Below are 14,911 nucleotides of genomic sequence, written 5' to 3' on the forward strand. Positions count from 1 at the left end.
GGCCGTGGTGCAGTTTTACCACAGAATCCTGTTTTAGTCAGAACTGCTCGCAGGTTTAGATAGAAACGTAAATTTCGCCTTGGAAATTTAAAATTTCTTTTGTTACGTCATAAAAATGTGAAAAAGTAAAAACAATGACATAGAGAGTAAGGAATGAGGGAGAGAAATTAATTTGTGTTTTCATTTCATATTTTTTTATTTGCATCTCAAAATTCTGACTCAGGGTGCTTTCACACTAGGGGCCCAGTCCTGGATCCGAGTGCACTAGAGCCCAAAGTCTGGTTCGTTTGGGTAGTGTGAATGCAAACGGACCGCGCCCAGGCCCACTTGGGGAGGTGGTCTCAAGTGGATTCTGGCTCGGTTCAGATGAGATGTGAATGCAACTGCGCTCGGATATGGGACAGAGCGCCGTATCAGCTTTATGACATCATCGTAAAAACTAAACTTCTTTAAACAGCGCGGCAGTTTGTTCACATTTTCCCTCAATAAAGGGCAGAAATCATCAGAATCCAGCCAATAAACGGTCTGTGTGACCCACCTTACAGATGAACACAGGCTGGAGTCAGTGAGAGGAGGAGCAAAGGCAATAAAAGTCTCCTGTCACCTCAAAAACCGCTGTATCAGCGCAGCGTGAGCTCATTTAACCCTCTGAGCTGTAGCAGATGTGCCGATATGAAGAGAGAAGCTGCTGGCATCTTAACAGTGGTTTTAATCCTCCATGGCTGCAGGATGGACTTTTAACAGGGTCAAAACAAAAACAATCTTTGCTCAGGTCATGACCCCAGTGGTTGCCATGGAAGCTTCTTCTTCTTTCTCCTCCTTGGCGGGGTTGTAAACCAGCTATGTGCGTACTGCCACCTGCTGTTTCAGACTGAGTAAATACGCAAGTGTGCCCGGGCACGGTTCAATGTTGCTAGTGTGAAAGCACGCCAGGGGGGAAGGGGGAGGAGGAGGAATCACGCCACGGCGCGGTTCGAATCGACAGGGCCTAGTGTGAAAGCGCCATTAAACTTATCATTTTGACTTTTTGTCTCATACTGTGAAATTTTAGATTCACAATATTACATTTTAAGTTCTATCTCGACCTCTGACACTCAGCATTTTGTTTTTTATCTCACATTGTGACTTTTTCAACTCCTAACGTAGAGTTGTAATCCCATTTTTTGACCTCTTAAACTCATGATTTTGTATTTTATCTCATATTTTGACCTTTTAAACTCATTGTTTTTACTTTCTATCTCATATATTTGCCTTTTGAAAACATTATTTTAACTTTTGATTTCGTGTTCTGACCTTCTAAACTAATATTTTAACTTTTTTCCCAGATTTTGAGCCTTTAAACTTATCGTTTTGACTTTTTTAAACTCTCAAACTCACTTCTCATCAGTTTTCCTCCCCCTAATGTTTTACCCGTGACAATGAGGTTGATGGTTTCTGGTTAAATGTTGACCCTGTTGGGCCCCAGGTTAGTCCTGAGTCCAGGTTTCGGCCCCTGCTCTAGAATGATGGTATGTACACAGAACATCCCTGCTGCAGAGAAAGTCCTAAACTGGTTCAGGTTAAAGAAACATTTCACCTTCTGTCATTGTAAAACTGCAGCAGGTGATTTAGTCTAGTTTGTCTAATAATTCCTTCAGACCCACCCAGCAGAAACACGTTGGAAATGTCATGGCTGTGTTTAAAAAACCCAAAATGCAGATAAAACAAAATACTTTTAATAAACAAAAATCGTAAGGGAAAACATCCAACTAAACTTACTTTACAAAAATAACAAACTAGTTTACAGAATCTAGACACGAGGGAGACGTCACATGCAGCAAACATCAAACAATGAACTGACCCAGACACAGAGAGACAGAGAAACTAAATACACAAGGAGTGATTAGACAAAGGGAAACAGGTGAGGACAATGAGACACAGGTGAATCTGGTGAGTGTAATCAAGGCAGAGGGAAACTCAGGCAGGAAGTAAACTGGAATTACACATAAGGGAAAGCAACTACAAAATAAAACAGGAAACATGGAACACTACACAAGAAGCAGACTCAAACCAAACTAAACAGTACACTAGAAGCTTAAATAAGGAAACACTGAAAACACAGGAGGATACAAAGACAGCTAACTGACACCCAAAGGGAATTCAAAGAACTCAACACAAGGAGGGAAAAACCACTAGAACTATACAGAAACACAAAGGCCACATAAAACACCTAATAACTAAACAAAAATCAGGATCATGACAGTAAACTCAAATACAGGGGAGCCCAAAGATATATAAACACTAGAACCAAAAAAAAAAAGAAGAATCACAAAAGGTAGTCAACTAAACATTAGAGCATCATACAAAATACACCGAAACACAAGGGCTACAGAAAAACTCCGAATAAACTGAAAACCTTAATACAAAGTCAAACTAGAAACACTGAAATCCCAGAATTAACAAAGGAAAACACTAGAAAAACTTAGGAACATAATAAATCAAAACCTGAATCATGACAGGAAAGGCGTTAATGAAAGTCTCCACTCTGAACGTCTAGATTTTAGTGAAAGGACGTCATTTTCAGGTCGTCTCTATAAAGATGTCGCTGTAATGTGGCCATGTTTAAACTATTATTGGGCTAAATTTGGACCAAAGTGGACGGACAAAACATAGCCCAGTGTTCTACGACTATCTTCTGACTACATGACGGCTACGACGGACTGACGAGATGTAGGCTGGAAAAGAAACATCTAAATGGTGCTGGCTGTTTGGGGGGAGGGTGTCTATTTCCAGCAGCAGCACGGTCTATGGGGGGGGGTCAAACTCAAAGACTGGATTCAGGCCTAACCTGAGGGCCTAACAGGGTTTAACCAAACAGTCAGCCTCGTTTTCAGCAGTAATGAAATATGGGGGAAATTAGCACGGATGATAAACGAGTCTGAGATTTAAAAAGGCAAAATCATTAGTTAAAAGGTCAACACTCAAAATAAGATGTTAATAAAATAATGCTTTTAAAAGGCAAATGTATAAAAAGGAAAGTCAAAATCATGTTTTTAAGTCAAACATATGAGTTAAAGTTTAAAATGGTGCACCTGAAAGATAAAAAAAATGGATTAAGATCAAAATAAAAATTGAAAGGTCAGAATATTACATTTAAAGCCAAAATTATAAAATGAAAAGGTCAAATATGAGATAAAAAGTCAAAATAATAAATAGAAAGAGGTCTGAATATGAGACAAAATGTAAAAGTAATAAATGTAAGAGGTAAAAATATGAAACAAAGGTCCACATAATAGACTGAAGTCATAAATTGAACATTTGAAATGAAAATACCAATGAATTTCTTTTTATCTCATTTTTGACTGAAGGATGTGTTAAACCATCGGGGTTAAGTCTGGAGGAAATCTCAGACCTCATATTTCAGGGCCAGTTATAAATAGAACAGGATATGATCCTGTGGGCCAGCTGTAACGGCACCATGGGCCAGATTTGGCCCCCGGGCCTTGGGTTTGACACCCTGGCCTCTCCCCTGACGTTGTAGCTTCAGCTACAGTCAGACGGCTGCAGGTGTAGAGATCTACAGAAACGTGTCATCCATGCTCTCAGAGTGACTGCTGGGTTAAACAGAACCCACAAATATATAGAATAATGATGAATTATCCTTAGTGAAGAAGAACGTTGACTTTCCTGGAGGAAATATTCCAGCAGAGACTCAAACACCAACCCTAACCCTAGCAGTGCCAGGAGAACACAGGTGATAATGGCAGCAATGACCCTTTAATCACTAGTGTCCTGACTCACGGTTGTAGCTAGAAAATGACTGACTGTCATACTGCAGAGAATTACAGCAGAGGTTCCTTAGAGCAGTGGTTCTCAACCTGGGGTTGGGACCCCATTGGGGGTCACAAAACACTAAAAGGGGGTCGCCAGATGCCTTAAAATAATAGAGAATACTTTTGAAATATTTTTTCTCACCAAATTTCGTTACTATTATTTTCCACTTTCCATCAGTTTTGCACATCTTGAACCTTTTTTCCCACTTTACTCCATATGAACCCATTTTCATCCCTTTTTACCAACAATTTCTGCCACTCTAAACCCATTCTGATCAGTTTTTAACCCTTTACACCACTTTTTCTGCCTGTTTCGCCTCTTCTAAAACAATTCTTGCAACTTTTCCTATACTGTAGCCTCATTATTGCCACTATTAACACCTTTATATCGCATATAACACCAATTTTTGCCCATTTCAACCACATTTCACTGTTTGACATGCCCAATTTGACCAGTTCAACTAATTTCTGCCCATTTATCTGCCCCAGTTAACCCATTTTTGCACGTTTAAGCATGTTTTTACTTTGAAATCCAGTTTCACCAATTTTTGCCACATTAAAACTTTATTTTCCACTTTAATTTAAATTTTTTAACTTTATATTACACTTTAATCCCCTTTCACCACTTTCTCTTCCTGTTTCTGCCACTCCAACACACTTTTTCCATTTATTGCTGTTTTCTCCACTGTTATTGAAGTTATGCCACTTCTAACCCATTCATGCTACTTCTAAAATCCCCTTTAACCACCTTAGGGACATTTTTTTTTACTATTTTAATTCTTTTTTTAAGAAAAGGCATTTACATTTTTAAGATGAATATAAACTACAGCACAAAAGATTTCTGTAGCTATGATAAGAGTGGTTATTATTCAGGTTCAATATAAAATATATTTATCTTTATTTAGGTCCCTCTCACCACTTTCTCTTCCTGTTTCTGCCACTCCAACACACTTTTCCATTTATTGCTGTTTTCTCCACTGTTATTGAAGTTATGCCACTTCTAACCCATTTCTGGCTACTTCTATTTAGGGGTCCCTTTAACCACCTGGGACATTTTTTTACTATTTTAATTCTTTTCTGGGCATTTACCTTTATAAGATGAATCTACAGCACAAAAGATTTCTGTAGCTCTGGCTCCTTTATTTAGGGGGTCCCCAGTCTCTGGCTCCTTTATTTAGGGGGTCCCCGGTCTCTGGCTCCTTTATTTAGGGGGTCCCCGGTCTCTGGCTCCTTTATTTAGGGGTTCCCGGTCTCTGGCTCCTTTATTTAGGGGGTCCCTGGGCTCTGGCTCTTTTATTTAGGGGGTCCCCAGTCTCTGGCTCCTTTATTTAGGTGGTCCCTGGTCTCTGGCTCCTTTATTTAGGGGTTCCTGGTCTCTGGCTCCTTTATTTAGGGGGTCCCTGGTCTCTGGCCCCCCTTATTTAGGGGGTCCCCAGTCTCTGGCTCCTTTATTTAGGGGGTCCCTGGTCTCTGGCTCCTTAATTTTGGGGGTCCCTGGTCTCTGGCTCCTTTATTTAGGGGGTCCCCGGTCTCTGGCTCCTTTATTTAGGGGGTCCCTGGTCTCTGGCTCCTTTATTTAGGGGGTCCCTGGTCTCTGGCTCCTTTATTTAGGGGGTCCCCGGTCTCTGGCTCCTTTATTTAGGGGGTCCCTGGTCTCTGGCACCTTTATTTAGGGGGTCCCTGGTCTCTGGCTCCTTTATTTAGGGGGTCCCCAGTCTCTGGCTCCTCTATTTAGGGGGTCCCTGGTCTCTGGCACCTTTATTTAGGGGGTCCCTGGTCTCTGGCACCTTTATTTAGGGGGGCCCTGGTCTCTGGCTCCTTTATTTAGGGGGTCCCCGGTCTCTGGCTCCTTTATTTAGGGGGTCCCCGGTCTCTGGCACCTTTATTTAGGGGGTCCCTGGTCTCTGGCACCTTTATTTAGGGGGTCCCTGGTCTCTGGCTCCTTTATTTAGGGGGTCCCTGGTCTCTGGCTCCTTTATTTAGGGGGTCCCTGGTCTCTGGCACCTTTATTTAGGGGGTCCCTGGTCTCTGGCTCCTTTATTTAGGGGGTCCCTGGTCTCTGGCTCCTTTATTTAGGGGGTCCCTGGTCTCTGGCTCCTTTATTTAGGGGGTCCCCGGTCTCTGGCTCCTTTATTTAGGGGGTCCCCAGTCTCTGGCTCCTTTATTTAGGGGGTCCCCAGTCTCTGGCTCCTTTATTTAGGGGGTGCCTGGTCTCTGGCTCCTTTATTTAGGGGGTCCCCGGTCTCTGGCTCCTTTATTTAGGGGGTCCCCAGTCTCTGGCTCCTCTATTTAGGGGGTCCCTGGTCTCTGGCACCTTTATTTAGGGGGTCCCCGGTCTCTGGCACCTTTATTTAGGGGGTGCCTGGTCTCTGGCTCCTTTATTTAGGGGGTCCCTGGTCTCTGGCTCCTTTATTTAGGGGGTCCCCAGTCTCTGGCTCCTTTATTTAGGGGGTGCCTGGTCTCTGGGTCCTTTATTTTGGGGGTCCCTGGTCTCTGGCTCCTTTATTTAGGGGGTCCCCAGTCTCTGGCTCTTTTATTTAGGGGGTCCCCAGTCTCTGGCTCCTTTATTTAGGGGGTCCCCGGTCTCTGGCTCCTTTATTTAGGGGGTCCCCAGTCTCTGGCTCCTTTATTTAGGGGGTGCCTGGTCTCTGGCTCCTTTATTTTGGGGGTCCCTGGTCTCTGGCTCCTTTATTTAGGGGGTCCCCAGTCTCTGGCTCTTTATTTAGGGGTCCCTTTTAGGGGTCCCCAGTCTCTGGCTCTTTATTTAGGGGTCCCTGGTCTCTGGCTCCTTTATTTAGGGGTCCCAGGTCTCTGGCTCCTTTATCTCGGGCGTCCCCAGTCTCTGGCTCTATTATTTTGGGGGTCCCGAGTCTCTGGCTCCTTTATTTAGGGGGTCCCTGGTCTCTGGCTCCTTTATTTAGGGGGTCCCTGGTCTCTCAGACGCTCAGACTTTATTTAGGGGTCCCTCAGTCTCTGGCTCTTTATTCCTCAGGGGTCCCCAGTCTCTGGCTCCTTTATTCTCAGGGGTCCCTGGTCTCTGGCTCAGACTTCCTCAGGGGTCCTCAGACTCTCCCTCAGATGCTCCCTCAGACGCTCCCTCAGACGTTCCCTCAGACGCTCCCTCAGACTCTCCCTCAGACTCTCCCTCAGACGCTCCCTCAGACGCTCCCTCAGACGCTCCCTCAGACTCTCCCTCAGACGCTCCCTCAGACTCTCCCTCAGACGCTCCCTCAGACGTTCCCTCAGACGCTCCCTCAGACTCTCCCTCAGACGCTCCCTCAGACGTTCCCTCAGACGCTCCCTCAGACTCTCCCTCAGACGCTCCCTCAGACTCTCCCTCAGACGCTCCCTCAGACTCTCCCTCAGACTCTCCCTCAGACGCTCCCTCAGACTCTCCCTCAGACTCTCCCTCAGACGCTCCCTCAGACTCTCCCTCAGACTCTCCCTCAGACGCTCCCTCAGACTCTCCTCAGACTCTCCTCAGATGCTCTCAGACTCTCCCTCAGACGCTCCCTCAGACTCTCCCTCAGACTCTCCCTCAGACGCTCCCTCAGACTCTCCCTCAGACTCTCCCTCAGACGCTCCCTCAGACTCTCCCTCAGACTCTCCCTCAGACTCTCCCTCAGACGCTCCCTCAGACGCTCCCTCAGACGCTCCCTCAGACTCTCCCTCAGACGCTCCCTCAGACGCTCCCTCAGACTCTCCCTCAGACTCTCCCTCAGACGCTCCCTCAGACTCTCCCTCAGACGCTCCCTCAGACGCTCCCTCAGACTCTCCCTCAGACTCTCCCTCAGACGCTCCCTCAGACGCTCCCTCAGACTCTCCCTCAGACGCTCCCTCAGACGCTCCCTCCTCAGGCGCTCCTCCTCAGACGCTCCTCAGACGCTCCTCAGACGCCTCCTCAGACGCTCTCCTCAGACGCTCCCTCAGACGCTCCTCAGACGCTCCCTCAGACGCCCTCAGACGCCTCAGACTCTCCTCAGACGCTCCTCAGACGCCCCTCAGACGCTCCCTCAGACTCCTCAGACTCTCCTCAGACGCTCCTCAGACGCTCCTCAGACGCTCCTCAGACTCTCCTCAGACGTTCCTCAGACGCTCCCTCAGACGCTCCCTCAGACTCTCCCTCAGACGCTCCCTCAGACGCTCCCTCAGACTCTCCCTCAGACGCTCCCTCAGACGCTCCCTCAGACTCTCCCTCAGACTCTCCCTCAGACGCTCCCTCAGACGCTCCCTCAGACTCTCCCTCAGACGCTCCCTCAGACGCTCCCTCAGACTCTCCCTCAGACGCTCCCTCAGACTCTCCCTCAGACGTTCCTCTGACGCCCCTCAGACTCTCCCTCAGACGCCTCCTCAGACGCTCCTCAGACGCTCCTCAGACTCTCCTCAGACGCTCCTCAGACGCCTCCTCCGACGCTCCCTCAGACTCTCCCTCAGACGCTCCCTCAGACGCTCCCTCAGACGCTCCCTCAGACTCTCCCTCAGACGATCCCTCAGACGCTCCCTCAGACGCTCCCTCAGACGCTCCCTCAGACGCTCCCTCAGACTCTCCCTCAGACTCTCTCAGACGCTCTCAGACGCTCCTCAGACGCCTCCTCAGACTCCTCAGACTTCCTCAGACGCCCTCAGACTCTCCTCAGACGCTCCTCAGACGCTCCTCAGACTCTCCTCAGACGCTCTCAGACGCCTCCTCAGACTCTCCTCAGACGCTCCTCAGACGCTCCTCAGACGCTCCTCAGACGCCTCAGACTCTCCTCAGACTCTCCTCAGACGCTCCTCAGACGCTCCTCAGACGCTCCTCAGACGCCCTCAGACGCCTCCTCAGACTCTCCTCAGACGCTCCTCAGACGCTCCTCAGACGCTCCTCAGACTCTCCCTCAGACTCCCTCAGACGCTCCTCAGACGCCTCAGACTCTCCTCAGACGCTTCAGACGTTCCCTCAGACGCTCCCTCAGACGCTCCCTCAGACTCTCCCTCAGACGCTCCCTCAGACGCTCCCTCAGACGCTCCCTCAGACACACCCACAGAAGCTCCCTCAGACGCTCCCTCAGACGCTCCCTCAGACGCTCCCTCAGACTCTCCCTCAGACGCTCCCTCAGACGCTCCCTCAGACGCTCCCTCAGACTCTCCCTCAGACGCTCCCTCAGACGCTCCCTCAGACGCTCCCTCAGACTCTCCCTCAGACGCTCCCTCAGACGCTCCCTCAGACGCTCCCTCAGACTCTCCCTCAGACGCTCCCTCAGACGCTCCCTCAGACGCCTCAGACGCGCTCAGACGCTCCTCAGACGCTCCTCAGACTCTCCCTCAGGCGCTCCTCAGGCGCTCCCTCAGACTCTCCTCAGACTCTCCCTCAGACGCCTCCTCAGACGCCTCCCTCAGACGCTCCTCAGACTCTCCTCAGACGTTCCTCAGACGCTCCTCAGACGCTCCTCAGACTCTCCTCAGACCTCTCCTCAGACGCTCTCCAGACGCTCCCTCAGACTCTCCTCAGACGCTTCCTCAGACGCTCTCAGACGCTCCTCAGACTCTCCTCAGACGCTCCTCAGACGCTCCTCAGACGCTCCTCAGACTCTCCTCAGACGCTCTCAGACGCTCTCAGACGCTCCCTCAGACTCTCCCTCAGACGCTCCCTCAGACGCTCCCTCAGACGCTCCCTCAGACTCTCCCTCAGACTCTCCCTCAGACGCTCCCTCAGACGCTCCCTCAGACGCTCCCTCAGACTCTCCCTCAGACGCTCCCTCAGACGCTCCCTCAGACTCTCCCTCAGACTCTCCCTCAGACGCTCCCTCAGACGCTCCCTCAGACGCTCCCTCAGACGCTCCCTCAGACTCTCCCTCAGACGCTCCCTCAGACGCTCCCTCAGACGCTCCCTCAGACTCTCCCTCAGACGCTACCTCAGACGCCCCTCAGACGCTCCTCAGACTCTCCTCAGACGCTCCTCAGGCGCTCCCTCAGACGCTCTCCTCAGACGCTCCCTCAGACGCCTCCTCAGACTCTCCTCAGACGCTCCTCAGACGCCCTCAGACGCCCTCAGACTCTCCTCAGACGCTCCTCAGACGCTCCTCAGACGCTCCTCAGACTCACCCTCAGACGCTCCCTCAGACGCTCCCTCAGACGCTCCCTCAGACGCTCCCTCAGACGCTCCCTCAGACGCTCCCTCAGACTCTCCCTCAGACGTCTGGGTTCCTGTTGGTCCAGCAGAGTCTAGATCCTCATGTCTGCAGAGACACCAGACCTCCTCAGAGTGTTAGCGGCTGTTGCTTTAACACGCGGTGAGAGGAGCTAACTCCTCTGAATGTCAGCGCTATCACATGATCAACCACACGGCTCAGACCGGGCCCGGGTTGAGGACGAGTACGGCGTTCTCACAACAGCCCTAAGACAGCGTGGAGCAGACGGCCCGTCCTTCACCACGGTTCTTCCCTGCTTCGCTACAGAATCTCAGTCACAGATTCTCATCGATGGGCTCCTTTATGTCTGACTCTGAAATATTATTCCCCAAAAAAGCCCTAAAGATGGAAGCTTTGACCTCAGAAATATTCCTTTATCAGTTTGTTTCCCAAGCTTTAACTGTCCCTGATTTTTTATCTATATATTTCCATTAGCTTATTTGCATTTTTTGCCCCTATTTTCCTTTTTTGCCACTTTAAATCCATTTTTACAGCTTTAAGCCCACTTTGGCCACTGTTTTTTGCCCCTTTTATCCCTTTTCACCAGTTTTTGCTCCTTTCATCCTGCTTTTAGCTACTCATGCCCCCTTGTTGCCATTACTTCCCACTTTTCCCACATTTGAGCTGCCTTTTGCCTTTAAATGCCACTTTTTTCCTCCATTTTTGTCCATTTTTCCTTCCTTTTTGCTGCTTTTTCCCTGCCTTGGTCACTGTTTACTCATTTTTTGCCATGTTTTTGTTGCTTTTTGATTATTTTCTCCACTTGTATCTTTTTTCTTGTCACTTCTAGCCCATTTTTTTTTTTTGCCATTTCATGCTTTTTTGGCCACTTTTTCTCCCCATTTCTGTGACTTTCACCCAGTTTTAGCCCTTTCCTTCCTAGTCTGCCACTCTTACCTCTTGGGTTGAGGCTCTCTCAGAGGTATTTTTCAACAGTTTGGCTCTTTGGTTGGGTAACGCTGCTTTAAGGATTATCAGAGCAGAATAATCAGGTAGTATTGGCAATAAATTCATGACTGAAACCAAATAACTGATTAACTGGTAAAGACGGATGTTTAAGAACATTTGCAGACCAAAAATTAAAGATATAAAAATGTTAAAAATATTAATGTTAATGATTTTCTCTTAGGGGAGGCTCCCTCTCACACACGTTGAAACCCCCGCTCTAGACCATCATGTGACTCAGATCTAGCTGCTGACGTCAGACAGAGCTGTAGAAATGTCTCTGTAATTCTTTTAGAACAAACATCCAGAGGGTTTCTAATTATTTTTCAGACCATAAATCTAAATCTCTGCCCTCTCTAAACCTTTAGACTCCTCTTCCTCTCTCTTCCTCACATACCGGCCCCTCCCTCGCTGTCGTTATCTGAGGGTTGTTCAGCTGGTCAGACTGAGAGCTGTCGGTGAGTCTGAGTGTTTCAGACAGACTCTGATAGCGGTGCACAGTAGACCGTCTCTTTAGTCCTTAAGGGTTTAATCCTGCTTGAACCTCAGCTGGCCCTGGAGCCACAGAAACTCCAGCTCCATTATGAGCCTGTAAAACGCCGTCTCCCTCGTTCATATCAGAAACAAATCCCCATCAGACTGATTAAAATCAGAGTCAACGCTCTGCTCAGCCCCTGCTGCATCATGTCCTCTAATTTCCTGTCTTCCAGGTGGAGGACACGGAAGCTCGCCGTCTCTTCCAGCAGATTATCTCAGCTGTGGACTACTGCCACCGGCACATGGTGGTCCACAGAGACCTCAAACCTGAGAACGTCCTGCTGGACGCCAGCAAGAACGCCAAGATCGCCGACTTTGGTAAGACCAGAGGGAAGGGGAGGCTGCTTAGACACTCGGGGATTTTAGGCCCACCTGTCCCCCACAGGTCCCAAAGATCCAGGGCTTCTGGCTGCAGCCGGTCCTCCAGTGTGTGTGTGTGTGTGTGTGTGTGGGTGTGTGATTATCTTACTGCTCCTGATGGAGGCGGAGTTTCTCTGATCTGCAGAGACAGCATCTTTATAAAAATAAACTATTTACAGTGGTGCAAACCAATCTCTGAGTGTGCAGATACTTCAGAGCATGCATGTAGAAGGAAAAACACAATTAAAGCCCCGGTAATATTAGATTATTGTTTTACTGTGCGTGGTTTATACTACATTTCTGTGAAAGAAGGAAGGAAGCAGAACTCTGGGACTCATTGAATGTGTGATGTGTTAGACACTAAAATTTCCCAGCCAACTTGAACGCATCAACATACAGCTAAGTATGGTAATTAGCGTCTTTCCTGCCGATGTCAGCCCTGGATGACTTTTCTAACCAGTAGGACCTACTACAAAGTTGAGGAGAACGTTTCTCAGCCCGTCTTGGAGGATAAAGAGGTCAGAGCTGTGAAATCTGAGGATAACTTTACCTCTGACAGCTGCACACATGATGGAGTCTCCTCTCCCCTCCTCTGAGGCTGATATTTTTATTTTTTTTAATTTAACCTTTATTTAACCAGGGTTTATTCCCATTGAGATATAAAAATCTCTTACAAGGGAGTCCTGGCCAAGACAGCAGCATGATAAGTTTCACATATATGACATTAAAACAGGACATAGAACATAGGTTACATAAATGAACAAATCAGCAGCTTTCAGCAGAAAAACATGTGCACACACTGGTCAAATGTTCCCTAATTCTAGTTTTGAAATCTCCTAAACTAACACAACGCTCAAGTTTAGGATGACCCTGTAACTCTGACCAGGATGATGGAGCAAAAACATTAAAAGCTCTTTGACCAAAGACTCTCATACATGATGAGTCCATGAGAACGAAGATTAAAGCTACTGACAGCTTTTGGAGTCAGTAAGGAACAAAGATAAGAAGGTAATTCATGTGTTGTATAAGGACGACCAACCAAGTTTCTCATATAGAACACAATGATGGGTCTGAAAACCCAGATCAGTGATAAATCGCAAGGCAGCGTGGGAGACTGAGTCCAACATTTTCAGAGAGGATGAGGCAGCATGCATGTAAAGAACATCACCAAAATCCATTACAGACAAAAATGTTGCTTGAATGAGTCTCTTTCTTGCCACAAAAGAAAAACGTTTGTTTCGATAGAAGAAACCCAGTTTCACCCTCAGTTTCTTTACAAGACAATCAATATGATGGTAAAAAGACAGATTCTCTTCTAACAAAAAGCCGAGGTACTTCTATGTTTGAACACATTCAACTGCGTCATTGTTTAAGGTAAAAATCTGAGCACTGCCTTGGCCTTGTGATTTAGACCGTGAGAAGCACATCATTTTGGTCTTGTTGGCATTTAGAACGAGTCTTAGGTCACAGAGGTTTCTCTGGACAACATTAAAGGCCAACGGTAGTTTGTTAGTCGCACTTTCTAGGGAAGAGGACGATGCATACATGACTGTATCATCTGCATAGAAATGAAACTGTGCCTCAGTAACGTTCATACACAACTTGTTTATGTAAATAGTAAATAAAATTGGGCCCAATATGGATCCTTGTGGGACACCATTTTGAACATTTAGAAAGCTGGATAACTGACCACCAGCTTTAACACTCTGTCGTCTACCACTTAAATAATTTACAAACCATCTTAGTGCTGCTGGGGAGAACCCGGTCTCAGCCAGCTTCTGTAATAGGACAGAGTGGTTAACGGTATCAAAGGCCTTCGATACACCTAGAAAAAGTGCAACAGTGTTTATTAGTCAGTGGCATTTATAATATCATTTAACACCTTCATAGCAGCAGTGACTGTACTGTGTTTCTTTCTGAATCCACACTGACGCTCATTTAAAATGCCATTTTGTAACAAAAATCCCTTTAACTGGTTATAGATCAACCCTTCCAGCACTTTTGCTAAAACTGACAGTTTAGAAATTGGTCTGTAGTTATTTGGGCTAGAGGGATCACCAGCTTTCAAACTGGGGTAACAAAAGCAGCTTTCCAAATCTCTGGTTTTGTACCATTTTCCAATGTCAGGTTGAAAATATAAGTCAAAGGCTCAGCAACTATTTCAGCAGCAATTTTTAAAAAGTATGGGTCTAGGCCATCAGGACCAGCTGATTTCTTAAGATCCAGCATTTTTAATTCATTAAAAACTTCATTAACATTAAAAAGAATTAAATTAAAATCTAAATCAAGAGACCCAACTCCAGAATTTGAAGAGGTTTCAGGGAGATGCAGGTGTTTTTGGCTGTCAAAAAGCAGGCCAGAGGACACAAAATGTTCATTTAACACATTTAGAATTTTCTTTTTGTCTGTTATGGTCTCAGCTCCTAGCTTTATCATCGGTGGCAGGACAGAATTTTGTCCAGCAGCAGAGGACAAGCCCTTTACTGTCCTCCAAAAACTCCAAGGAATCAGATACATCTGCAGTCATTGAGTTACAGAAAACTCAGATTTGGCTTTACGGATAAAAAAGGGTACATTTATTTCTTAATCGTCTAAAATACGTCCAGTCTGACTCAGATGGAGATTTTCTTGCAGCTGCCCACGCAACATTTCGTTTATGAACGAGATCAGAGAGTTCATCTGAGAACCAGGGGTTGTCACGCCCTTTAACCCTAAACTTCCTGAGAGGAGCTTGCTTATTTACAGCGGCTAAGAATAATGATTTACAATAAGAGAAAGCCATGTCAGGATCAGGAATCAAATATACCTTCTCCTAGTCACATAAATAAAGATCATATAAAAAAGCTTGCTCACAGAAATGCAGTGGCTTCAAATCTGTGAGGAGCGTTTGTCAGGGTTAGATCAATAAGCGTAGATTTGTCTGGTTGTTTCAGGTTTGGTCTCGTAGGAGACTCTATAACCTGAGTTAAATTTGCAGAGATGCAAAAACATTTAAAATGATCGGAGGATGGGGACAGCCAGGCCCAATTAAAACCCCCAACACAACCAGCTCATTATGACGCACAGACGACCAGGACTGGGACAGTGATG

General features: G+C 47.0%; 1 protein-coding gene across 2 annotated transcripts in view; it reads left to right on the forward strand.

Moving 5' to 3' along the window:
* The window catches only part of prkaa2 (protein kinase, AMP-activated, alpha 2 catalytic subunit), a 75,634-nt gene that overhangs the window by 21,483 nt on the left and 39,240 nt on the right, over window positions 1-14,911 (forward strand). For both annotated transcript variants that reach the window (XM_041790540.1, XM_041790541.1), the window contains exon 4: window positions 11,635-11,779. In XM_041790540.1, the coding sequence (XP_041646474.1) occupies window positions 11,635-11,779 (145 nt within the window). The remainder of the gene's footprint in view (window positions 1-11,634; window positions 11,780-14,911) is intronic.

The sequence above is a fragment of the Cheilinus undulatus genome, linkage group 7 (assembly GCF_018320785.1).
Source record: "Cheilinus undulatus linkage group 7, ASM1832078v1, whole genome shotgun sequence".
Lineage (NCBI taxonomy): Eukaryota > Metazoa > Chordata > Actinopteri > Labriformes > Labridae > Cheilinus > Cheilinus undulatus.